The sequence below is a fragment of the Dreissena polymorpha genome, chromosome 9 (assembly GCF_020536995.1).
Source record: "Dreissena polymorpha isolate Duluth1 chromosome 9, UMN_Dpol_1.0, whole genome shotgun sequence".
Taxonomy (NCBI): domain Eukaryota; kingdom Metazoa; phylum Mollusca; class Bivalvia; order Myida; family Dreissenidae; genus Dreissena; species Dreissena polymorpha.
In genome coordinates this window covers 19,239,266-19,265,062 of record NC_068363.1, presented here as the reverse complement: position 1 = coordinate 19,265,062, position 25,797 = coordinate 19,239,266, and the positions used below count along the sequence as shown (strand labels likewise).

The 25,797-nt window shown below is 36.3% G+C and overlaps 3 protein-coding genes across 11 annotated transcripts in view; 2 read left to right on the top strand and 1 right to left on the bottom strand.

The window, feature by feature from the left end:
* The window catches only part of LOC127846506 (uncharacterized), a 69,310-nt gene that overhangs the window by 23,970 nt on the left and 19,543 nt on the right, over positions 1 to 25,797 (bottom strand). For 3 of the 9 annotated variants that reach the window (XM_052377791.1, XM_052377792.1, XM_052377799.1), the window contains 4 exons: positions 25,048 to 25,114; positions 21,736 to 21,761; positions 19,596 to 19,676; positions 15,924 to 15,953 (listed from right to left, as the gene is read on the bottom strand). In XM_052377791.1, the coding sequence (XP_052233751.1) occupies positions 15,924 to 15,953; positions 19,596 to 19,676; positions 21,736 to 21,761; positions 25,048 to 25,114 (204 nt within the window). The remainder of the gene's footprint in view (positions 1 to 15,923; positions 15,954 to 19,595; positions 19,677 to 21,735; positions 21,762 to 25,047; positions 25,115 to 25,797) is intronic. The other 6 variants (XM_052377793.1, XM_052377800.1, XM_052377795.1 and 3 more) reach the window with 5 other exon arrangements.
* LOC127846512 (sodium/calcium exchanger regulatory protein 1-like) lies at positions 2,074 to 5,458 on the top strand. The gene is made up of 4 exons (XM_052377810.1): positions 2,074 to 2,346; positions 2,984 to 3,159; positions 3,337 to 3,453; positions 5,054 to 5,458. Exons 1-4 carry the CDS (start codon positions 2,271 to 2,273, stop codon positions 5,114 to 5,116), a joined length of 432 nt encoding a protein of 143 aa, XP_052233770.1. The 5' UTR covers positions 2,074 to 2,270; the 3' UTR covers positions 5,117 to 5,458.
* Positions 6,115 to 8,988, top strand: LOC127846513 (fatty acid-binding protein homolog 6-like). Its single transcript, XM_052377811.1, has 5 exons — positions 6,115 to 6,277; positions 7,139 to 7,237; positions 7,504 to 7,676; positions 7,851 to 7,964; positions 8,426 to 8,988. Exons 2-5 carry the CDS (start codon positions 7,165 to 7,167, stop codon positions 8,486 to 8,488), a joined length of 423 nt encoding a protein of 140 aa, XP_052233771.1. The 5' UTR covers positions 6,115 to 6,277; positions 7,139 to 7,164; the 3' UTR covers positions 8,489 to 8,988.

Here is a 25,797-nt window from a genome sequence, read left to right as displayed (position 1 = left end):
TAGGCTAAACTGGGACGACACTTTACGCACATGCATTTAACTCCCTTTTACAGAGCACGGCTCAAATACATTTGTCTCATGTCAATATTAGGTTCTCAACAGTATACCATCATTCGCATTTGTACAAAAAAACTTGTATTTCTATCTTAAACGGGTGAATTAAAGTGGTTGGAACGTGTTATTAGTTTCGCTGATTCATGTTGCCGTTGGTGAAAACGATTCACACTTGAATTAAACACCATGCATAATTTAGTATCTTTGAAAGTCCATCACAGTTGTCGGCAGATCGATGTCAGTACAAGAAGTCACACTCGTGTATGGTAACTGCTTTTGCTTATGAATAAACAAATATAGCGGACACGTTTCGTCGATTCCCTTTGTAATGTTTGAACAAACTGGCTATGTGAAAGTTATACTATAAGCAAATATCGAAAACAGTCCAGGTTACGGGGAAATTTACTATGATTAACCATAGTAAAAATATGACCATCGGCGTTCACAGTATTTACTTAATATTATATCATCTTCAATACTGTATAAGCGGGACAATATTTCCTTAAAGTAACTGTTATTGAAAAAAATAACCGAACAAATTCAGTTATTTAAAACAAAGATAAGAGTTAGCCAAAATAAAACAAAAACAGTCTAAACAATATGCATGAATATCGCACTACACGCATCTTTTCACGGAAAGGTTTTTATAAAAGGAGCATTGATTAAGTGTACAAGTAAGTTATTTCGATTAGCCCTAATTGACAGAAATTAACGTTAACAGCATATTGTTGGCCCATGGCATTCAACTATAATAACCCATTTATGTCAAGTGGACTCTCCCATCCTTCTAAATTGGATCAATTTACTTTCAAAATTAGGGACGTGTAGTATATTTATTTCAATATTTATAAAATTTATTATAGAAATTTCTTTAAGCAAAGAGCGCAGACCCTGATGAGACGCCGCAACATGCGGCGTCTCATCTGGGTCAACACTGCCAATGCCTTTTTTCCAGACGCTAGGCATAGATGGGTTAAATGTATGCAAGGTCAACTGTGAACATGTTTTGATGTCGATTTCGATCAAATACCATTCCATATGTGGATATTATCCCAAATCGAACATTAACGTAACAAAATCAATATGTGTCAACTTTTTCCATGTGGTCTGTATGTGTATGTGGTCTTGCCCCAATTAAACAGACAAGACTCACAAAAAAGTCTCGATCATAACACAAAACAAACAACACCAGCACTGTGAACCAATTTCAAGACAAAACTGGACAAAAACAACCCATCAGACGACGAGAAATGCATAAAACACGATTTCCTATAATAAAAATGTCATGGTGTCTCCTGTCTCCGTTCATATTTCACCATAATTCACCATAATGCGGTAACATAATTGAAAGGGAAAACAAAAATCCCATGTGTTTAATTAGTTTACAAGTAAACATAGCATGCGTTCCATGTTTGAACATTATAGTTCATCCCACACTTCGTCATAAAAGTGCTCGCGCTAGTATATTTATGTGCATTAATTGTCTTTGAACTACTGAGTAAATATTCTTTGCATTATATACACTAGAGTTGTCATGTTAGCTATGAAACATTTCTGAAACTTAATGTACACACTATACAGTTGTAAAAGTCAATAATGTTGAGCGAAGAACGTCAAATACCAATGCATTGAACATTTACGAATGCACTTGTAGAAGGTCAGGTGTTTAAGGCTTTTTTTCAAATTGGGCCGCTCTGGGAAAACCGGGCTTAATGCATATTGAGCGTCCATAAACGGCAGAAGCAAGTCATGGACGTCATGCTCTGTACATATCCCTTTAAATAAGGGTCATCGAATAACCCGATATTTCAGGACATTGACCTACAACTAGAAGTGGGCTGACGGGAAATTCCCTAGTCAGACACAATAGACCATCATGATAACAGGATTTTTGCACCAACAAAATGGCCGTTTTATTTAGTGGGGAAAAGTCCAAGCCGTGTTATCTGTCTCGAATACATCGATATCAGATATAACGATTGATTCAACCTTAATAACTATCTCTATACGAAATCACACCACTTTACTGATAACCAATGTACTAATGTTAAACCGATATTTAAATACATTACAATAAAATTGACACAGTTTATTTGTCAACAATATTATAAGTTAACAGACGTTCTCAAACGTCAAACACAAACATTTTCCTTTTATCACAAACTATTGCCAAAGTTTGTTCAATTGTGTGAGTTTCGTGAAATAAAGCGGCAAGAATGAAAGATTTGGTTGGCAAGTGGAAATTGGACTGGGATAGGAACGACAACTTTGAAGAGTACCTGAAAGCAGTAGGTCGGAAAGAATTAAGTCTCTTTGCTTTATGTACAAAACATAATTGAGTCGCGTTCTGAGAAAACTGGGCTGGGCGACACTTTCCGCTTTTATGGTTATTTACGTTTAAAGAAAGTCTCTTCTACACGAAAATCCAGTTAAGGCGGAAAGTGTCGCCCCTGATTAGCCTGTGCGGACTGCAAAGGCTACTCTGGGACGACACTTTACGCACATGCATTAAACCCAGTTTTCTCAGAACACGACACATATGCTTATTACATATTAAATTTACTATGAATAAATCAATGTTCTTTAAAAAGTCTACTTTTACGCAATAGCTCGACAATTTTTACAATAACCTAATAATATAAGAATTGAAATGCTACAGACCTGTTTCACATGCTAAATATCGGTTAAACAAAACGAAAAAAAATATTTGTGTACGTCATACTAGCAACACAAATTCGTATTTAAATTTCAAAATGACAATCTTAATCAAAATCTGAAAGTATGCTTTAAGAATTTAAACGTTGCAAGACACTAAGGTGTGAACTATTAATCCACAGTAAGCGTTTTTGACAAAGAACTTATGGACAACTTATATCAAAATGAATCAAACCACGGAAGTAAACTACCCTTATGGTCGCTACTCTTTCAGGCCTAAACATTCTGTTCAGAAAGGCAGGCAAGGCCGTGGTGCCGACGGAAGTCATCGAGCAGGTGGACGATGACACGTGGTCCTTGTACGTGACTGCGTCCGTGCGGCACAGCCACCTAAAGTTCCGGTTCGGAGAGGAGGTGCACGAGACCACCATGGACGGCCGGAAGTGCGTGGTAAGTCCAGCGATTTATTTTGTTCTTTTTCAGTTGAGCTTATTTGTATCAATAACGTTTAGAAGGCCATGCCACTTTCACGGGTAGAACTAAAGTAGTTTCTTATATAAATATCATTCAAACGACCCCGGTTTGGGATCGAACATTGAACCAGAAAAAAGACGTTTCCGGTTTCAGTCAACATTCTCAGTGAACGATGATGGCGTGCTGGTGCAGTACCAGAGGTCGCTAAACCCCAGTGTACCGGACACGGTGATCACGCGGAAGCGCTCCAGCAGCAACCTCTTTATACAGGTGAGCGGAAGGGAGCGGCATGTAGCGGCAGGGGTCGGCAGGGAGCGGAAGGGATTTTGCTTGGCGTGTTCGCTGTTTTCCACAGTTTTCCAGCCATACTATGGCGATGTAATTGTATTCTGTTGGTGGTGTGGCCGATACTGTTGATGTCTGTGTCAATGCCATTTATTGGAGACTTACAATGACCGCCAATTGTTTCAAATAATGTGTCTATATAAATTGACATTTTTTAAAGAAGCATTTGCGGTTTGTTATATCTTGAAAGCTTGTTGTTTTGTTTTACATATTTGTTAAAGGCACACATAACATGCATGACGGATGTTCCGGTAGGCTTAAAAACAGGAAATTCATCGAAGCATACAAAATGTTAAGTTCGAAGGATATAGATTAACAAGACTATTTCCAAGCTATAAAAGTCTCCCACCGGCTCCACCAATGTCTATAATTCCACCATTGGCAGAATTGTTTTTGTATTTGTTGCCATAGCAACCAAAATTTTTGACGTAGGAACAAAATGAAATGACGTGCATAATGTCCATATTGCCATCTATCCATGTTCCAAGTTTCATGAAAAAATATTAAGAACGTTTTAAGATATCGCAGGATCCAGAAAAACACCATTTTCAGCAGTATTTCTAGTCTATTTGTTGCCATAGCACCCAGAATTGTTGACGTATGAACAAAATTAAATGACGTGCACAATGTCCATATTGCCATCAATTCATGTTTCAAGTTTCATGATAAAATATTAAGAACGTTTTAAGATAACGCAGGATCCAGAAAAAAAACACCGTTTTCAGCAGTATTTCTAGTCTATTTGTTGCCATAGCAACCAAAAATTTCGACGTAGGAACAAAATGAAATGACGTGCATAATGTCCATATTGCCATCTATCAATGTTTCAAGTTTCATGAAAAAATATTAGGAACTTTTAAAGTTATCGCAGGATCCAGAAAAAATCACCATTTTCAGCAATATTTCTAGTCTATTTGTTGCCATAGCAACCACAATTTTTGACGTAGTAACAAAATGAAATGACGTGCATAATGTCCAACTTGCTATCTATCCATGTTTCAAGTTTCATGAAAAAATATTGAGAACGTTTAAAGTTATCGCAGGATCCAGAAAAAATCACCATTTTCAGCAATATTTCTAGTCTATTTGTTGCCATAGCAACCACAATTTTTGACGTAGTAACAAAATGAAATGACGTGCATAATGTCCAACTTGCTATCTATCCACGTTTGAAGTTTCATGAAAAAATATTAAGAACGTTTAAAGTTATCGCAGGATCCAGAAAAAACACCATTTTCAGCAGTATTTCTAGTCTATTTGTTGCCATAGCAACCACAATTTTTGACGTAGTAACAAAGGGAAATGACGAGCATAATGTCCATATTGCTATCTATCCATGTTCCAAGTTTCATTAAAAAATATTAAGCACTATCAAAGTAATCGCAGGATCCAGAAAAGTGTGACTGATTGACTGACTGACAGACTGACTGACAGACGGAGCGCAAACCATAAGTCCCTCTCCGGTTTCACCGGTAGGGGACTAAAAACTACGATAAATCAACAACCTTCTGCAATATCATTTCAGGAATACGAAGCAGTCGGAACAAAAGTGAAATCCACACGAAAGTTCATCCGTCTTGAATCGTGAACCCGATCGCATGCAGCAACCGACCTCCTCCGCCCCGTCCCCCCCCCCCCCACCCCCACACACACATTCAGTGATCGCATCTGCTGCTAATATTTCAACCTCCATTTAGAGATCATTGTGAAACTGTGCATAATTATGAACTATATATGGAAAAGTACATGTTCCCTTATTCATATTTTTGACACTTTTTCAATAGTGCTACTCGACTGTACAAGTTTTAAAATTGTCTATAGAGGTATGCATGTTCTTTGATGACAAATCTTAGAAATCACACTTCTAGATTTTGATGAGGATATTGTTCATACAAAGCATTTGTTTTTGCAAATAAATACACTTGTAACACGTTCGTGTTTGTATTAGTCTAACTTAACATGTTACATAATTAACAATATGTTATCTATTCATTGAACGACGTTATTGCGAGGACCCAGCGATTTATTTGCGAACTAAAGTTCACACGCACATACAAATACTTATAAAATTAAAAAATGCAATCTTTGTGTTCTTAAAAAATAAGATCCGTGAAATTAAAATCAACGTACAGTTATAGTATCAACAAATAACGGTTCATTTTAAATATACGCATCATGTATTTCTGGTCAAGGACAGCCCCAAAGGAGCTCCAAAGTGGTCTAGGAAGCTCCAAATCATGTCATATCATATGAACCTTGTTCTTCAAAAACTGAGCTTAATGCATTTGCGTTCAGTTCAGTCCGCACAAGCTAATCTGGGACGACAATTTCCGCCTAAACTGGATTTTCGCTAAAAAGAGACTTCCCTGAGAAGAAAAATAGCTGGGGGGATGAGTTTCGTCCCTGATTAGCGTGCGCGGAATGCACTGGCTAATCTGGGACGACACTTAACGCTTAAGCATTAAGCCCAGTTTTCCCAGAACGCGGCTATCTATCTTGTACATGAGTGTATGTAGTGATACTGTGCTTATGTTGCAATTACAAAGGACGAAACATGTCTCACTGATTTCATTAGGTTCAATAGTATTGTTATCTGTAACAGCCAGTGCTTGGAGATATGGCAGTCTGCTATCTGTTTATGGTTTTAGATTTCACTGTAATATGTGGTCAATATGTGATAGAGTGCTGTGACTTAAGAAACGTTTTAGGATTTATTCTACAATTTGGGTAATAGTTCGATCCGCGTAAGGTAATGTACACATATTTTAAATGCAATCCTAAATAATGAAATTAAAATGCTAATGTTGTCATCTATATAGTAAGCGATATTGATATAATCATAAATATGAATGTATAACACAAGTTAAATACAATGTAAGTTAAGATTGCAGACGGTTTAATGCTCAAATCCATTTACATATAACACAAGAGCAGAATTCATCACAAATTAAATGCTTATTTTAATCAGCATTTTAATAATCCTTTTAAAAGCATGCTCAAGAAGAAAATAGACCTCCTCGATCATTGCCCAGTCACCTGTGAAAGGTCAAGGCTGATCGCCAGTGCATCCAAAGTTTTGCATAGTTCTTGCGGATCATTCCATATACAGAGAACATATTTGAGCCTCGATATGGGACAACAGGGGCTTAATGCGTGTTCGTAAAGTGTCGTCCCAGATTAGCATGTGCAGTGCACACAGGCTAATCACGGACGATACTTTCCGCTTTAATGGAATTGTCTTTTAAAGGATTGTCGAGAAGTGTCGTCCCTGATAAACCTGTGCGGACTGCACAGGCTAATTTGAGACAACACTTTACGCATATACATTTAGCCCCGTTTTCCCACAGCGAGGTTTATTTATATAACAATCGTTGTTAAACCTCGCAATAAGTAACTAAGATATACAAGCACAACACAGCAAAAAGTCAAATAACTTATTATATCGCAAAAAACAACGTTATTGTCAACTTTTGCTCAAATCGAAACGATGCTCGTATTATCCTTGTTAGTCGGCCAATATCAAGAGGGCCCGGTTTTGTCTACGCAAATACACTTCAAATCGTTTTTCGATTGGTGATTGATTAACAACAATGAATGTTTCTTCATTAAGACTCCTAAGAAACCAGTGGGACGACCATGGCGAAGTTGATCGGGAAATGGAAGCTTGAAACTCAAGATGACAACTGGGACGAGTACATGAAAGCCGTCGGTAACGTACATGAGTCGCGCTCTGAGACAACGGTGAAATGCATTTGAGCGTTAAGTGTCGTACCAGATTAGCCTGTGCATTATGCGAAGGCCAGTCAGTGACGATACTTACCGCCTTAACTGAATTTTTGCGTAGAAGAGTCTTCCTTAAAACGAATTATAAAAACGGAAATGGTGGTTCCTGATAAGCCTGAGCGGATTGCACAATATAGTCTGGGACGACAATTTACGCTCATTTAACCCCCTTTTCACGTGTGTCTCGTGTAGGTGTGGGTTTTGCCACTCGTCAGATCGGCAAGCGCACGAGTAGCTGGGAGGAGATCAAACAGAACGGCGAGGACTGGACCCTCAACATCACCTCCACATTCAAGAACGTCTACCTCCAGTTTAAACTGGGCGAGGAGTTCGAAGAAACCACCATGGACGGACGAAACGTACAGGTAACGCAGTCATTTGTGGGATCATGATCATGATCATGATCATGATCATGATCATCATCATCATCATCATCATCATCATCATCATCATCATCGTCATCATCATAATCATCATAATCATCATCATCACCACCACCACTACCATCATTATCATTATCATTTGTTGCTCTTTTTCAGTCAGTTTTCAATGAGGAGGACGGCAAACTCGTGCACTACCAGAAGTCCACAACTGTTGGACAACCCGACTCCGTGGTTATCAGAGAACGGGTGGACGATCACACTATGACAGTGGTGTGTAACTTTCAAACACTACATGAGTGAAACCGTATTCGGCATTACAACTCCAACACACATAAATGTATTATCATAGGGCCGATCTCTTCTAGAGATTCAACCTACATTTTTATAGATGCATTGCTTTTTACGTTGTTCATTGAATTTATCGGTGAGTCGGTCGAACTTGTTCAGAAATATAGTTTATATATTATAGATTTGATGCTATATACCTTGCCAATTGTTTTATCAGTCAAAGTTCTGTCTAATGTTGGTGGTAAACAATAGCAATTCTTGACAATAACAGATGTCATTTAAATAGTAAATGCGGTGGTAGTTATAATGTCGTTTTGTTGTTGTTGCTACTGTAGATGCTGTTTTTTTTTACAATAGATCTTCTTATTTTGAATTCGTTCATGGTAAATAAATACAAACTTTGTAAGATTTTTAACAACTAAATTATTTTCTTTCCTTTGCAGACTTTTGAAGCAATCGGGAAGAGTATAAAATCAGTTCGAAAATTCGTCAGACTGCCTGCCTAATAGCATTGCTTATTTAATAGCATATGGATATCACGTATTTATAATATCATAACGTAGCAATTACTGTACACAAACCCCACTTGGATCATTAATTAGATTTTCAACCATCACATGATAACTCCACCACTTTCTTCAAGACATCATCGTAACCGTCGAGTCACACAGTTACACAAAATTTTAAAACTGCCATGAAAAACTTCAACATGCATACGTCAGCATCAAACGATATCAAGCAAAATCACCGAATGCATTTATAATATCACACTATATCACATCATAGCATCATAGCATACACTATCACATATTGCAATTGCATTATACACAATACCATGGTGTTACATAGCACAATATCACACATTATCGCACTTACAATCACATTGCATAAGTTGTTAGTAATCACGTCGATATGACCGTTGTATGCGGTCGGAAATAACGTTTGACTTAATATATTGCGCTTACCCACTTGTGGCAAAAACGTAAAATAAACAATAATATTTTAATCTAGACGGTCTTCGTTGTAATTATAATGCATGCAAAAGTAACGGTATTCTCCGTGGATATTATTACACATTGTATATAGAAATCTATAATTATACATCGAAATAGTACAGAAAGGTGTGTAGCACAATCTCGGTAGAAGGGACTCTTACGTCCGTGGGAACGTTCTTCGCGCAGCAGGCATGCGATTGAACATCTACGAAGCGATCCGTGCACAGAGGGCAAGCGCCATGACCAACCCGGGGGCAAGCGCCATGACGCGATCCGTGCACAGAGGGCAAGCGCCATGACCAACCCGGGGTGACCCGGAAAATGTGTCGCATAAAGAGCCCGTACTGCGGCGCAAGCGTCCATAGATGAGTGAACATTCAAAAATCGACAATGGCCGATTGTCTGACGGGGAACCCCGTTACTTCGATACCCATCTCCCACGCTTCTTTTGTATCAAGAAGGCAAGCTCATGTATCGTCCGCGTTATACGCATAGCAGTCAAACGTATTTTGCATTTGTCGAACATTTAAGAACAATGTATGCCCATCGCCGATTTATTTTGTATAGTTTTAGATGTCGTATCACTAGACTATCGAGTCAATCGGTGTAAGAGTCCAATGTTATCACAGCGCACGCATCTTTGGGCGCAGAACAACTATAATGACGAAGCCGTAAGTCCGTTTAGAAATTGTTGCTAGTTGATTGCTACCCCACTTATAAGGCATTGAAATGAAAAGTATATTCACGACTTTCGTCTTATAATGCCCCTTAAAGCGTCAGTAACGTATTATTTTCTTAACCGGTGTGAGTGTTCCTTTTTGTGTTCCAACGTATATCCGCGATTGCTTATTGAGCATCAAACAAGCACAGGCTCGAACCTATAGCTGACATAGACATGCCGATGAAGGTGCTTTTTGATGAACATAAGCCATCGGTATCAAAACTAAAAACACCTCAATATATAGAGTGTATTTTAATAAATTATTTTAATGGTAATGCCGCCTATGCTATGCATTTAAATCTACATGCAATTTTCCGTTGTTGAACCATTACCAATGAATTATATGTTTTTTTACAGAGAAGGCATTTTAATAATATAGTTTTGTTTTTGTAATGCAAATTTTCTGTTCTAATAATGAAACGACAACATGCTAAAATACACTTTAAAAGTTTTCAAATATCAAACCAATTTTAAGTAATTTCTGAACTCCAAAATATCAGCTTTTTAACCACACGCCATCAGCGAGTAGTGCAAACAATCGCGTGTTTGAAGCACACACTTACAGATTAGCTGGAAATGATGAGATATCCAATTAAGTCAACGAAATACTACGCCATAATATGTATGCAAACACTTCCGCCTGATCAAACAAACCCCGACCGGTTTGTTTGTGGATATAATGAGTTGGTGCAAAAATGCAGTTTTTTAAAGTTATAACTGTTGGGTCAATTTTCGACATTGCCCTTCAAGTGTTTCTAGAGACGAAATCAAAGCTCCGAATGAACAAACCGGATTGTTCGTTAACCAAACAAGAGAAGTTTCAAAATTAAATGAACCGCGCTCTGAAAAAAATGGGGTTAATGCATACGCGTAAAATGTCGTCCCAGCAGTCCGCACAGGCTTTTCAGGGACGACACTTTCCGCTTTTATGATATTTGTCGTTTCAAGAAAGTCTTTTCTTAGCAAACATCAAGTTTAAGCGGAAGGTGTCGTCCCAGATTAGCCTGTGCGGACATTAAACCCACTTTTCACAGAGCACGGCTCAAATAGCAACACAGACATCGTCGCACTGAACAGGGCATCTGACGCATAAACAAAGCATAAAATCTATGCAAATATTGTCTCAACACTGACGTTTGGAAAGGTTCCATAAAAACTACATGCAGTGCAAGACGCAAAGACGAAGTAGAAATTTTGGGACCTAATATTTAATTCCTGTCAATTCAGGCACTTCATTTAAATGTAACTTGAACAATTCAGTTTTGTCCAACTAGACTCCCAACACTCAATACAACAGAGAATGCAATAATGAAATAACAATATATCGTAAATAGATGGACACTACAAAGACATTACGGACATCAACTGTTGATCCAAGAAAATAAGACGGACGAAAGAAAAGCAATTCAAACAAAGAACAGTTCAATCCTCGATACCTTATACCCGGTTAGTGGCATTAATTAGTGGGATCAGCGTATGCACTAGTAAATATAAGTAATCGTCTGTGCTTTATTCACGTGAGAACTTTAACCAAAGACAATCCTTCCATTGTCCGGGTCGCTTTCCACTAGTATTATGATTTATCAGTGGCATGTAATCTCACCGGAATTGGACCAACATCAAAGCTTGATCTCGCTTTCAAGATGCATTACATGTCGCTTTTACAACTTTCATGCAATAAGCCACTGTCTCCAAACGATTTAGAGGTTTGTAAAATGAAATCGTATGTTTGCATTTATAACGTTTGTTTAGATTCTACGGAACAAAATTGACAGCGAATTTATATGTACGTATAAAGATACATTTGTGAAAGAATGACAGGAATAAACGTACCAGCAAACAAATCAACCAACCCATCAATAAGGTCATTAATCGATCATTTCAATCAACCACATCAAACACAGATCAAATTTATTATTTGGGTGTTGAGTTACCATTTCCCAAACAAAGCAAAAATGCACATTTACGAGTATGATTAAGTACAAGGTCGATTTGTTCTCACCACTTTTCTCGACTTCCGCCGAAGCCGGCGTTTCTTCCTAGGCGTGACCGGCGGCACGGGGCATGGGAAGAGGTACTGGGGGGAAAGTAGCGGCTCCAGGTGCATGGTGTACTGGTTGTAGGTGAGGACACACCAGGGCATCGACAGCGCGTATATCACAGGTAATGAGGTATCACCAACGTATCCTCAGTTAATCAAAAGTATTAAAGTGATATCATCGACACAAATTTATTAGGTGACGAAACAATTCTTAAATAAAAGGCATTAGCAGTGCGCGTATCACATATATCACAGGGGTTCCAGCTGCCTGTCATAACTATCCCAGGGATATAATTTGTCTCAAAAAATATTCACAAATATATCAGTATCACAATTTTCAGACCGACGATTATATGTCTGTCTGTGTGTCACAATAATCACGTGGATGTCCTTCTCAAAGAAACATGTATGTTTACACGCAAGTTTTGTACAGAGTGGTCTTCACTTATTATCTTGTCCACACTAACGGCATGGACTATTGTTGATATCCACATGACCAAATGAGCAATTTTAAATCCAATTTTTATTTGTATGAACAGAATCAGCACAATATCGAATGTTAGCGTGGCATTCAAGAACACGTATTTCATACTAGCACAGCGATAACCTATACACTATTTCTTTGACAATAATGTGATAAATATTAAAATATTAAATTGCAACGTACGATCGCATTTATTTTAAGATACAATACTATATTAAGTTATGATAAAAGTACTTAATCGTGATAACAAGTAACGAACAACAACAAAGTTATTTTCCTTATCTTTTCTAATTTGGCTTCAGTTATGCAAATGCCTAAATGTAGATTTTGGTATATCCGATACCAAACTCTCCAATCAGATCACCAGTCAACCAACCTCTCAAGAAAAACTGCGAAATTCCTGCACCCGGAAACAGCATAAGAATTTGCAATTTCGTTACATCGATTGAAGATATCTCGAGCAAAGCATTGTGCGTGTGTTGTGAATTTGCAAATTATCACACAGATCATAAATAAGCCTTCGGACAATTAACACAATCGCGTACTTTATCATGCTGTATGATTTATTGTGTCTCCCACACATCTAAGCACCACAACATCATTGATAGTCATCCTCTTAAACGCTCCTTTTAAATTTATTCTTTTACAGAATGTTCACACTGATAAAGCAGAATTGCTCACAAAAAAGGAAACACTATATCCTGATAGTTAAATTCAGTCTCATTCAACCAACCTGTCACGAGTTATTATTGGCCCCGTTTAAGGGCAGATAACCACGTTAGTGACTTAAAAGTTTAAAAATGCCTATCAACATAAAGACGATTGCAACTGTACTGTCGATGTGTGTGTATGTTATTCCGCAACTAAGGTAGTGTCATCAGTTTCTACCTATAATGTTGAGCTTGCTTTTCCAGAAGGAAAACAATGCCTGCGATTACCACATTTAACATCAAACAATAAATACCAGTATCATCCGTATCGTCTGTAATACAGTTCATGGAATCGAACAATCAAGAGTAAAATCCTTGGATGAAGACTTTCAGTATACTATAAGTATAAGCAGTATCACTTCAATAGCGACGTGATTAAATCTCCTGGTCCCAAAATGTAAAGTCCTCGCTTTGAAAACTTTCCGATCGGTTAAAAACAAAAATTCTTTAAAAGTAATCCTCGTCTATCCGATTGTGTGTTTACATTAAGCTCATTAAGTGACATCTACGTGTGTGCACATGTATTATAGCGAGCTAATAGCTCATTGAAATATCGCTAACATCCACTGTATAGTGACTACAGTGGCCGGTAGAGAACAGTTTAAATTTTTAAGCTTTGAATCTTTCTTGAAATCAATTAAATTCTAATTAGCTTCTGCCTTATCGAGTTACTGCTTAGCTTCAAAACAAGTATTGACCATTAAGATAATGCTTTCATGGCATATACCATGAATGTATACCCGAGAGAGCAGGCTTTTTGCTGACTGAGAGAAATAGCGAGAACATGTAATCGTTATCAGGAACGGGATATTCTGTAAGACTTGTTCATATCTTGACTTGAGTCTTCAAAACATAGGTATAAAGCTGAAGCAATCAAGTTATATACAATTATTAGCATTGAGCTGTGTGTTTGTCCACGATTTCCCCCTGTAATTGTTATACTATGCTTTTACTTGCTTAAATATTGCATACTTCATAATTATAGCTATATCTGTGTTCGTAAGTTATACTGTTTAAGTCCCAAACAAGGATGACAAAAAATGACATTACGGTAATTTATATTATATTCATAGTTGAAGATGTTATAAAATTTAAATAACTAATTTCTCAAGAAACAAAGAAGCTTCTTCAAAAGTTTACCCGTTGTTCTGCACTAGAATATATGAATTAAAAAAAAAGAACATTATATTCATGATGGTGTAAAAAAAAACAAAGCCATGTCATGAGAGCGCCAATCACTATCTTGGTAACAAAACTTTGGTCAGCGACACAGCATGAGTATGCTTAAGAAAGAAATGAAAGCAAATGATCAACACCTCGATATAGACTGTTTGAGACGTGCAAGTACAGATGACCAGAGCCAGTGATAACAAAACTGAGTACTACTCGAGCGCACAAGGCTTTATGGCATGCCATGAATAAGACGAAACGGGTATGACTGTCTATGATATATAGGACAATAAGGGGTCAAAGCTGCTTTACAATACCTTCAATAGGATTAGGGACTTATACACATATTAGTGCAATAAACACAAATAAGAGCAGTGTTTGAGGCTGTGTAAGAAATTGTACGTGTTGTGGATAGGGTGTCATAATTAAGTGGAATAGATGGAAAGCCATACAAGCCGTGCTCTGCGAAAATGGGGATTAATGCATGTGCGTAGTGTGTCGTCCCAGATTAGCCTGTGCAGTCCACACAGGCTAATCAGGAACGACACTTTCCGCTTTTATTGTATTTTTCGTTTACATAACGTCTCTTCTTAGCAAAACCCCAGTTTATGCGGAAAGTGTTGCCCCTTATTAGCCTTTGCAGACTGCACGGGCTAAACTGGGGCGACACTTTACGCACATGCTTTAAACCCACTTTTCACAGAGCACGGCTCATATAGTTTCTTTCATTCTTAATCCTCATATTTACATGTTTCTTATGTTGATCTGCAATCACCGATTATGTACGTCGTTCGGGAAATCGAAACACTCAACTTATTAGCCAGTGGTATTCACAATTGTTGAAACAGACTTCGTAAGCAAACATACATTTGTATTCAGTGTCAAAATTGTTCATACAGAGGATAGTAGGTGTATTTGATTTATGTCATTTTGCTGAGTAATTTTAAGTAATTCACGCTTATCGAATCAATGGATAATAATGTTACAAGTGTAACTCAAACAACACTCTAACGTTGTTTTGGTACCCGGTAGTTGGTAAGAATACAGATTCATAATGGTATGACTGTTAAAATTTTCAAATCAACACACGTACCATTAAAATCAATTCTACCGTGTGCTCCATTAACTAGGTAAGGCGATGTACGTAAACTAGTCTCAGAATGAAATAGTCTCAAACTGATAAGGCATTTAATACAATATTGATAGTAATCAATGTGTTCTATGTCGATCTACATATAATCATTGTTAAGCATATTCTTTATATACTCATCATAACAGCACGACAAAACTGTACTAAAAGGGTTAACTGCAAAAGGTAAAAGTGGTTAGTGTATAACTGTAATTTATAGTGCAAGTCATATAAACAACATCGTATATATTAATGCGTGATTTAAACTAGTATAGTGAATATATTTTAGCTTTTCTATATTATGAACTAAACTTTCTTATCTAAGTGTGTATTCATTCGTCTAAATGAAGTATCAACTATACCACCATGTTTATAGCCATACTTTGGATACATTCATTGTGTCATTATTGCTTCATATAACATAGCTAAGTAACTAATTATAAAAATGTTAAAAATAAATAAACACAATGTAATACGGGGAATTTGAATTAAAAGAGCGTGAAAAAGTTAAATTGTGGATATTTGGGAAAATATGTGCAAATGTGAGTACAGATTAAGTTAAATGATTAAAACAACATTAAAGTGGATAGAAAGTGTGCAGTTTAAAGTTGTGAACAGAGAAGAGAAAAAATATATATATATAGAATAATGCACTGGTTACCATGGCTATGCAATCAAAGAACACGCCTACCTGTGATTGGGAGGTGTCATGGCTACCACTCTGTGAAATGAATCAATACGACACGCATAATTACTAATACTAAAATACTAATACTAAAACACTAATACTAAAAACAGTTTGGCAATTAAATCTAGATATGATTGAAATGTAGGACCATATTACAGTTACAATATATGTGGAAACTATAAATATAATGAAGACTATAACATGAAAGCCGAGATGGCCTTTAAGCGATCACCTGTGTTCAATATACACTGATTGTCGAAGATTTCAACTATTGACCTACATGTATGCTTTCAGCCCACTTGACCCAGATTTAACCCATTTTTGCTTATTTCCAAAATTAGGGATGTCTAGTATATTTATTTCTATATTTAGAATATTTCGTACAGAAATTCCTTTAAGCAAACAGCGCAGACTCTGATGAGTCTCATCTGGGTCTACGCTGTTTGCCAAGGCCTTTTTACTAGACGCTAGGCATAAATGGGTTAATCATTGTAATGTGAAGATTAACATTCTGCCCTATGTTTTCTAAAGGCTGTTGCATAAATGTTGCTTCTACAGTAGTAATATGTTTCTTTCCTACGATTTGACCAGATGGCTTAGTTCTTAAATACGGTCGATAAAGATTCTAATTTGCCCCATATATTATTAAGATAAACGTTCAGAACAATTTTCATCAAGATGAAATCATAAATGGGGCGTCTTTAGCGGTAACAAGGATTGTTCTCAGATTTGTCCTGCTGACTTTTTTACAACCCGGTCATATATTAAAACATGGCCTTGATCGCGTGTAAGTACACGTTTTAACCAAGTTGGGTGAATATTAAGTCATATATATGATCTCTAAAGTAATAAGTATGCTTTCTTTAAATTTTACCTAATGGCTTAGTCGTTGGACACACGTGGATATGTTTCGCAATTGGCATATATTGTCAGTATTAATATTGAAATTCCGACCAAGTTTCATCACGATTTGGTCACAAATATGGATTCTAGTCTGGTAACAAGGTTTGATTAAAATTTGACCTAGTTTCTTAGTTTTTTTGTAAAAACGTACCATACGTGACCCATTTTTGAAATATGCCTAGATGTTGACAATATAAACATTCTTACCAAGTTCTATTCATTGAGTCGTAAATAAGGTTTCAAGAGTGCAAAAAAAAACGTTTTTATTAGATGTAACCTTGTGATCTAGGTTCATCACGATTGTGCACAGTTAGGGTTATTGTTGTCGAAGTTAGTACAGGAATTATATGACTTTCATTAACCTAGCTTAAGAACTTTGAGTTAAGGCAGGATCCAGATTGTAGTTTTCTAATAATAATGTAACCGTAGCAACCACATTTTTGGTCAGGAATTCATTATAAAACATGCACATTTCCTGTATAATCCTGCATGCATAACCGTGTTTTACTAACCTTGCTTAATTATTTTGTAATGCAGCACAAGATTCGAATTGCATTTTTAAAATACATATATAACCTAAGAAACCAGTTTTATTATCAGAAAAAAAGCAAATGAAATATCTTTTCCAATATGGCCGCTTATCCACATAGCGAGTTTCCTTCACCTCGAATAAGTATTTCTTAGTAATCGCAGAATCCAAATTTTAGTTTTTACTATTTTCAGTAACCATAGGCAAAGTTGAGTCTGACGAAAAGATGAATAATGTGCACAATCCCCATATAGCCCTCTATCCAAAAACCAAGTCAAATCAACCTAGCTTGAGCGTATTTGTAGTTATCGCAGGATCCAGATTTTTTTTCCAACGGGACAGACGGACAGATTTTCAGACGGACGGAGTGCGCTTTAACTATAGTCTCCTCCATAGAAACATGTTAGGAGACTAACACATATAACGTTTTTTACGTTTTTCATCGATATTTTTAAAAAGACAAGTGTTCATAAAATTGGGTTTTGTAAATGTTATCACTAACGGCATAAATGTCCGAACGTCCTGGATTAGAATCCCGGCAAAAGAGAAAAACGTTTTCTTTTCTTTTCTTTTTCTTTCTCTCATTCGTAACTATCGTTGACTAAATTTTGTTCGAAAATACATTAAACGAAATATTCAAAAAATACGAAAATATGTGATCAAGCCCCTTTTATATTCAAATGATCATATCGAATCTTGAAAGACTGAAGCAGACATGTACTTGCATATTATGGCCCCGTTGTTCGAAATTGTAACCGTTTGTTAACCAATTTATGCCTAGTGGACTCTCTCATCATTCTTAATTGAATCGATTTATTTCCAAAATAAGGGATGTCTTGTATATTTAATTCTATATTGAGAATATTTCTTACAGAAATTCCTGTGAGCAAACAGCGCAGACCCTGATGAGACGCCGCATTATGCGGCGTCTCATCTGGGTCTACGCTGTTTGCCAAGGCCTTTTTTCTAGACGCTAGGCATAAATGGGTTTAATTAACAGTGGTTGGCGACAAACGTCTCCTTCTTTACTTTTTTCAACCTTTGAATGTTTTCAAAATGTGTATAACTTGTCAATATTTTGGGTTGATTTTGGAAAGTGTTACCTATACATAACATTTATTAAAATATGCGAGCAAGAAAGTAATTCATGGATATCACTGATTAAAAGTTTTTGGACAACTATGCCATAACTGCTAACACATACTGCCTTCAAACACCGATTTCGGTGCCATCTCTGGAACTCGCAAAAATCAATTCGTAGTGAGAACGAATAATACTATTTTAACTATCATTTCAATAATTTCAATAAAGCAAATGACTTCGCTAACAGTAATCAGATACACTCATATAGTCTATGAGCATGGAAACAGGACAGACATGGACATGGAACACACGCTTTTTGGTACGGAGTTATAGCAGATCAAGCAGATCTTGTTGTGAAAGCTATCCTCAAGGTATACATGTAGGAGCACATAAATTGATTGAACTTGAATGTAAAATAATCGGTACTTATTTAAAGGGAAGCAACTAATACATACGAATTTTCATAATGTTTCACAAGTTGTTTTTCGTAAATCGAAAGGTAAATTAATATACATGATCGTTTAAATAGTTGAGCGAGTGTTATTTCAATAATGAAACTAAAGTCAATATTACACAGTTGATATAACGTACTTATCGATTGTTTAAACCGCTTTAAAACTCGCTTCCATTTGTTATCCATGATAGCAACGTCTAGCATTGTTCGATGTTTTAAAGTTTGATATGCATATAACATGGCTTTTTTTGGTAAAACATTATTAACCAAATGAAAAACAATTCTACGCTTTCAGCACAGTCAACAAGACAACACCGTATTTGTATCTCGAGAGGTGTAAATGCACAATGTCAAGAACAGTACGACGCCCAAAAATGTAAGCAAACATTTGTCCCTGCGTGGTCGGCAATTAAATAAATGTATTCGTTAAGTGCAAATGTCTGTTAAGGTTGCATACACAATGTATTTAGTAATACTTCAAAGAGCTATCCAAGTAAGGTACGCCTATGAAGGCACACAACGCGTTCACAAATAGCGCTCATGTACCGCAATCCTTCACTTTAAATTATCTCTCATACCAGCAGCGTAGAACGAAGTGAAGGTCTAGAAGTATTAAATTTAAAGGAAACAAAATATAAAAAAAATAATTAAAACAATTAAATATCAGGGTATATTCTGGAAACAACAACACTGAACATGACCTCACCTGGTACGACGATGCCCGGAACTTGTTCCTGATACTGAGGCTGACGTCACGAACCTGATCCTGCAGGCGCTTGAACTCCGCCTGGTCGAAATACCACAAACCATCCGTGAGCATGACGCAAAACACAACAACAACACTGAACAGCGACAAATATACTCCCGAAAGAAAAATCACCCCTCTGTCCGTTTATTGTGGAAGGAGTAGTGTATTATGTTAACTTGTCATTTTACGACACACCAGCTAGTTCTGTTGCTGTTATTTAGTGAAATTAAGAACACGAAATATCGTAGAGTCCACTATAATGACCCTGTTGAAGTCGATCATACGTCCATAAAAATCCATAAACTCTACACCTTTGTTGCCACTAGTTCAACCTAGTGTTTAATCAACTTGTTTCGATCAGAACTATCTATTCTCGTAAAAGCTCTAAATCAATATCTCTGCTTTCAATATTAGACATTGGTCAACTTACTGGCCGCGGCAACAATACTCGAACTAAGTTCGAATTAGTTTTCTTAATTCATTTTAAATTATATACATTTTTAAAGTGTCATACCAACCTATATCCGTAATTTACACATACACAAACACTGTAGTACCGAACACAAACTTAGGTAAATCCTTGTTCGATGTGATTCAACAAACATTCAACATAGATTGAATCCAACGTGATAAATTACGAAGAAACTTCTATAGCTAACCCCGATTTAGTCTAAGTCACAGACACACTTTATCACTTAATTCACTTAATTAACTCTAATTGGAAGCCAGTGATTGATTTTAACAGTGCCTTCGACGACTCTCTGGTCAATTAAAATATCTAAACTTTAGAACGCGCAATTTAACACTCATCCTTTATCTCGTGCCAAGATGTTTTCACAATTAGCTTATAAATAACACGTTGCGCAGTATTAGATCTTGGTATTGTCAAATGATAGAGTGTAACCCGATGAGGTTACACAATGATCAATCTAATCCTTCGACAAGATGAAGCGATATCTATACCAGAAATTAGCCAAACTCTCTTGACAATTTCAGATATGAAGTTTAGGCAAACAATCGCACATGCGACATTCCGTTTAATATTTAGTTACAGACAGACCAGACATCAAAAGGTATGTTAAGATCGAAATCGATTTCAATATTATGCCGATATTTATTACAAATTTAATGCGAAACAATTTTCTTTTATCCGGTAACGAAAGATTACTTCGTAAGATAAAATCCTCGTTCAATGCCTAATGCACATTTTCACGGTTTAATGATATGCAGTAATTCCTACACCATTTTGAAGAAGCTATTTGGCAAATATCTGTGAAAGTTAAACTGGCGGAATTACCAATGAGGCATGACCTAACCTTTTACAATCTCGTCAATGAATAGTGCACGGATCAGCGACCATATCTACGAGATATTCGATCATGAGCATGTATATTTCCTTTCTTGTGGGATCGAGTGTACATGTACGGTTAACATGCATTATACCTCCATGTGACAGCGTGATTATTGATCATAAAACATTTATGTCATATCGGTGTTACGTACATATCCTTCTATCAAAGACCAAACTAGTTGTAAAAAATCAAAATCACGAGTTCTCTTAAACAAAACGTAACTGAATCCTGCGACATTTTTTTAAATATTTTCTATATAAGCCTCTCTTGTTCGAAAATGCAAACACACAATTGAATTTAGCGAATGACGGCTGCTTTGGTATTTTAAGAAAACATGGTCATACTTTTTAAAGTATTACAACAACCAAGTTTTATATACTTATGATGCTTCTTTCAAATGAAAATGGATACCGACTATATTTGCATTTCACATTGACAATTTGTTCAAATATATCTACTTTGATACAACTTAATTTCAGATTCCTCCTATGTGTTTTTTAATATCCCGCTTCACTGTTTGGTCAAAATTCAATTATTGGAGGCAATTAGTTTTATATAGAATAGACGACTTAAAATGAGATTATATATTTCGTTAACTTGAAAACATGTAAACTGCATGTATTTCAAATACTCATATATTGTGTTTACTGGCTCTTATATGAACGATTGCTATTCCTGATCGTAAATTATGTTCTCATTTAATTAACTTTTAATCGATCGAAAAAACGAGTAGCAATTCCACTTACCTTTGTGAGCTTGTATATATCTTCTGCTGAAAATAATAATACGAAAACATGAGATTGAGAAAGTTGTTCGCCATATAAAACTACGATAAAGTATATATAGTTCATTTTAAATAAACAATGTATATATAATATAAACCTACTCACTGCTTTTGTTCACCATTGCAATATTTTAACTCTACCATCCAGGACTAAACAGACGTCAAAACCTATTTGAGAATCAAATACCGTAATTGGATTTTGGGTCAAAGTACCCCGTTAACAGTCATCTTTAAATCTCGCTCTTTCCAAAAAGGTTAACAAAGCAAAGCATATAAGCTCGTCTGAAATTATATATACGATAACCTTCAAACAAATTTGATTGCTTTCGACCCCATTTAATCATGCGATTCCCCCCACCATAGCCTTATGTCAAAGTTTTCAATAAATGTCATTGTACAAACTTTAAACAGATAATCGCGCACTTAGAAATCTCCGAGTTACTGATGTAAATGACTTCCGTGTACAAAAGAAAAAAAACGAAATGTGTCTACAACTATTTGATTTAAACTTACTTTTTAACTGCAATCTGGCAAATATATAAAAAGTGATTACATTTGTTGTGTTAAATACTTTAGCCAACATAATTTACGCAGGACCACTTAAGCGTATTCCAGAAAAGTATCACGCTTGTTGGTCTATCACCACAGGGAGCATTTAGCGTATTCCAGCTATGTATTATGCGTGTCGGCCTATTTACCCAGCACGCATAAAGCGTATTCCAGCTATGACTCATTCATGTTAGTCTACAATACGCATGACGCGTATTCCAGCTATGACTCATTCGTGTTGGTCTATTTACCCTGTCGCAAGCGTATTCCAGCTATGACTCATTTATGTCGGTCTATTTACCCAGTACGCATGAAGCGTATTCCAGCTATGACTCATTCATGTTGGTCTATTTACCCAGTACGCATGAAGTGTATCCCAGCTTTGTATCATGCATGTTTGTCTTTTTAATTTTTATACGCTTCTCATTTCAAATTTCCCAGCTATGTATCATGCACGTTGGTCTATTTATACAGGACACATACGTATCAGGCGTGTTTGTATATTTTTATACAGGATGCATTTAGCGCATTGCAGCTATTTACCATGCGTGTTTGTCAATTTAAAAGCGCCGAGATCCATTAAATAACCATTATTAATTCGTTCAAAAGGATGAAAACACACACACTATACTAGCTATAAACATCTATAATTGTTTGTTTTCAGACATAGGAATGCTTTCAGCCGAAAGGTTGAGGTTCGTAAAACTGCTCCAGCTGTGTTCGACCTGTCCGTAAAAGAGACGCTTCGTGAACAAAATGCTAAGTACTATATTTTGTATATTGTTAAAAATTGTATAGGTCCAAAATGCAAACATATTTGTCTTTGCAATGTCTTCCTTTACATGAACTTTGAACATAACAAATACAAGTTGATGTACGTTTGAGCAAAAGACGAACAGCAAATGATTTGACTCCACAAAGTTCGGGTCACATTAACGTATTTGTGGATTTTGCCTTCATCGTAAGGGACATGGCAAATTGAATATATGTATAAAATTTGTAGAGAAATAAACACGTTTCTAATAAAGGGTTTGTTAAAATGTGCACTTTTAAGAATGTTCTAGCATTGTGTGCTTTTTACCATGTCATTGTTGAAAACAAGACTGTATAAATGCGTGTGATTAAAATATGTAGCTGTCTGCACTGACGCAAACGTATGGTCCTGTCACTTTGTAAGTCGATCATTACTAGAATAATTGTCATGGTTACAACGTCCGTTTACATTTTTACTTTGCTTTAAGGATAATTTAATTCATTGGTGAATTAATTTCACGCATTATTTGTAGAAAACCATGCAATAAATAAAGGATCAACATCGCAAATGACAAGTTTTGCCGAATTTAAAATGCAAATTTATAGATATCATTCCATTCTGTGTCACATGTAATGTTGTAAACATAAGAATTTAGAACAGGGCGCCATTGACTAAATATCTTGACGTTGATGCACTGTGTACCTTTAATATTCGTTTCTTTGAAATGCCATTAATTTGAGCATGGTGCAGTGGTTTGCGATTTGTCCTGGTAACCGACCCATACACAACCTTTTCAATAAATATTATATCAAATTTATTTGAAGGCGCATTTATGTTTTTGAAAACCATTATAAGGAGCTTTATATCCTGAAAATATGGATGGTGATCTCTTGTAATCAAACCATTTTATCATCTTCACTTAAGACATTTTAGTGTTTTCTTGAACATAGCCAGTGTGGAAATCGTTCTATTATACGATATATAATCATTATCAAAGGGTCATAACCATTAAAAAGTACTGAAACTGATTGTCATTCTACTCGATTGTTTTCGGCTCCCGGTAAATATAGATTTTAACGATTTTTTTTGTTGATTGCTGAGATATAGCAAGTTCATGCATTTTACACCAAATACTTGTACTTTGTCACTTAAGACCCACAACTCTATATCTAATCAACAAAGCGAAAAGTATCCGACAATTTTACATATCCTTGTTCAAGCGTTCCATTTCACAAAGTGCATCAACGTGTCATTAACAACACATATTTTTGGCCTACATACACATCTACATTAAGCTTATAAATAAAAAAATCATTATATTATTACTGCATGAACATCATGCATCCCCTTCTCATTTAAAATAAAATCAATTTCCTAGTAGCGAGGTTAAAGAACTAAGATTTCAACGTCTACGTGTAGTGCCGTAGTGGATGTGGTGCCTGGTTAGCGATCAGGAGGTCCCGGATTTGATCTCCACTTATGGAGCGTTATCGAAATATTCTTCTAAAACTGTTTCTACCCAGGAAACGCACTTTAAATATTCTAAATAAGCCCTCCTAAGGCTGTTGATGCATATATAACAAGAGCACCGCATAACGGGTGCCACGCTCGGCTGCGGGTGCAGCTTTGAATAAATGAAAGCTTGTCAGAATTTATTTATTTTTTAGAGGTCACAGTGACCTTGACCTTTGACCTAGTGACCCAAAAATGGGTGTGGCATGTAGAACTCATCAAGGTGCAGCCGCATATGAAGTTTCAAAGTTGTAGGTTGAAGCACTTTGATTTTAGAGCCAATGTTCAAAACCTTAACAAAATGTTCAGACTTTAGCACGACGCGGACGGCGGACGTCAGACGGCGGACGACGAGCTGGCTATGACAATACCTTCGGTTTTCTCCGAAAACAGCCGAGCTAAAAATATAATTGAAATGCAAGGCTAATCGTATATTGGCGTCAGATGACGTGTACATACCGTTGGTAAGCCGCCGGTCGCTGGTCTCCTCGGCACCGGACACCCAGCCTATCTCCTGCAGCGTCTTCTGCAACATCGCCATGGATACCATATGGTAAACCACGAGTTGTAACATGCATCAGAAATACTTCAATATTATCAGTACTATTGTAAGAATCTGTCCGTGCGTTATATACAATGTGTATTACAGCATTGACGATTCGAAATAGTACTCGTAAAACATAATCAAAATGTACAATACTTATGTGTGCGCTGGATCAAAGGCAAGAAAAGTCTGTCCCACAATAGTTTATAATTACTAATGTATAACAATTAAGCGCCACCACCACAGAATACGTATGGAAAATAATGACGTTTTTCTCCATTCATTGAGCGACTCCTAATAATGATGTTGATGCGATCTACAAGCATTCAGCTGTCAGAAATGTTATCTTCTTTTTTTTTTCGCAAGACAAATACCGTGTAACAAACTTTTAGGCATACCAGAACAACACTAACGCATATTTTTGATGTAAAAGTAGAACTAACATTTAATTTATTTTTTTTCAAATTAACATTTTAAGACCTGTGCTATTAATTCTTAAGCGTTAAGAGATTTAGTCAGTAGTTTCGCATAGTATAAAACAAACATAACACTGTTACGTTAAAAGTAATTTCCAACGTCGCGTGTCCCCTTTGCATCATACTTTCTACAAGTATTTTAATTGATTGTTGTTGTGATTTTTAAATGAAATAATTTTATATCGTTCA

Bases quoted from the DNA above. Each gene is read 5' to 3' on its own strand.
- LOC127846512 (XM_052377810.1), top strand. From the start codon at position 2,271: ATGAAAGATTTGGTTGGCAAGTGGAAATTGGACTGGGATAGGAACGAC. The intron at 3,160-3,336 runs GTAAGTCCAGCG...TTCCGGTTTCAG, and splicing joins TGGACGGCCGGAAGTGCGTG to TCAACATTCTCAGTGAACGA. The intron at 3,454-5,053 runs GTGAGCGGAAGG...ATATCATTTCAG, and splicing joins GCAGCAACCTCTTTATACAG to GAATACGAAGCAGTCGGAAC.
- LOC127846513 (XM_052377811.1), top strand. From the start codon at position 7,165: ATGGCGAAGTTGATCGGGAAATGGAAGCTTGAAACTCAAGATGACAAC. The intron at 7,677-7,850 runs GTAACGCAGTCA...GCTCTTTTTCAG, and splicing joins TGGACGGACGAAACGTACAG to TCAGTTTTCAATGAGGAGGA. The intron at 7,965-8,425 runs GTGTGTAACTTT...TTTCCTTTGCAG, and splicing joins ACGATCACACTATGACAGTG to ACTTTTGAAGCAATCGGGAA.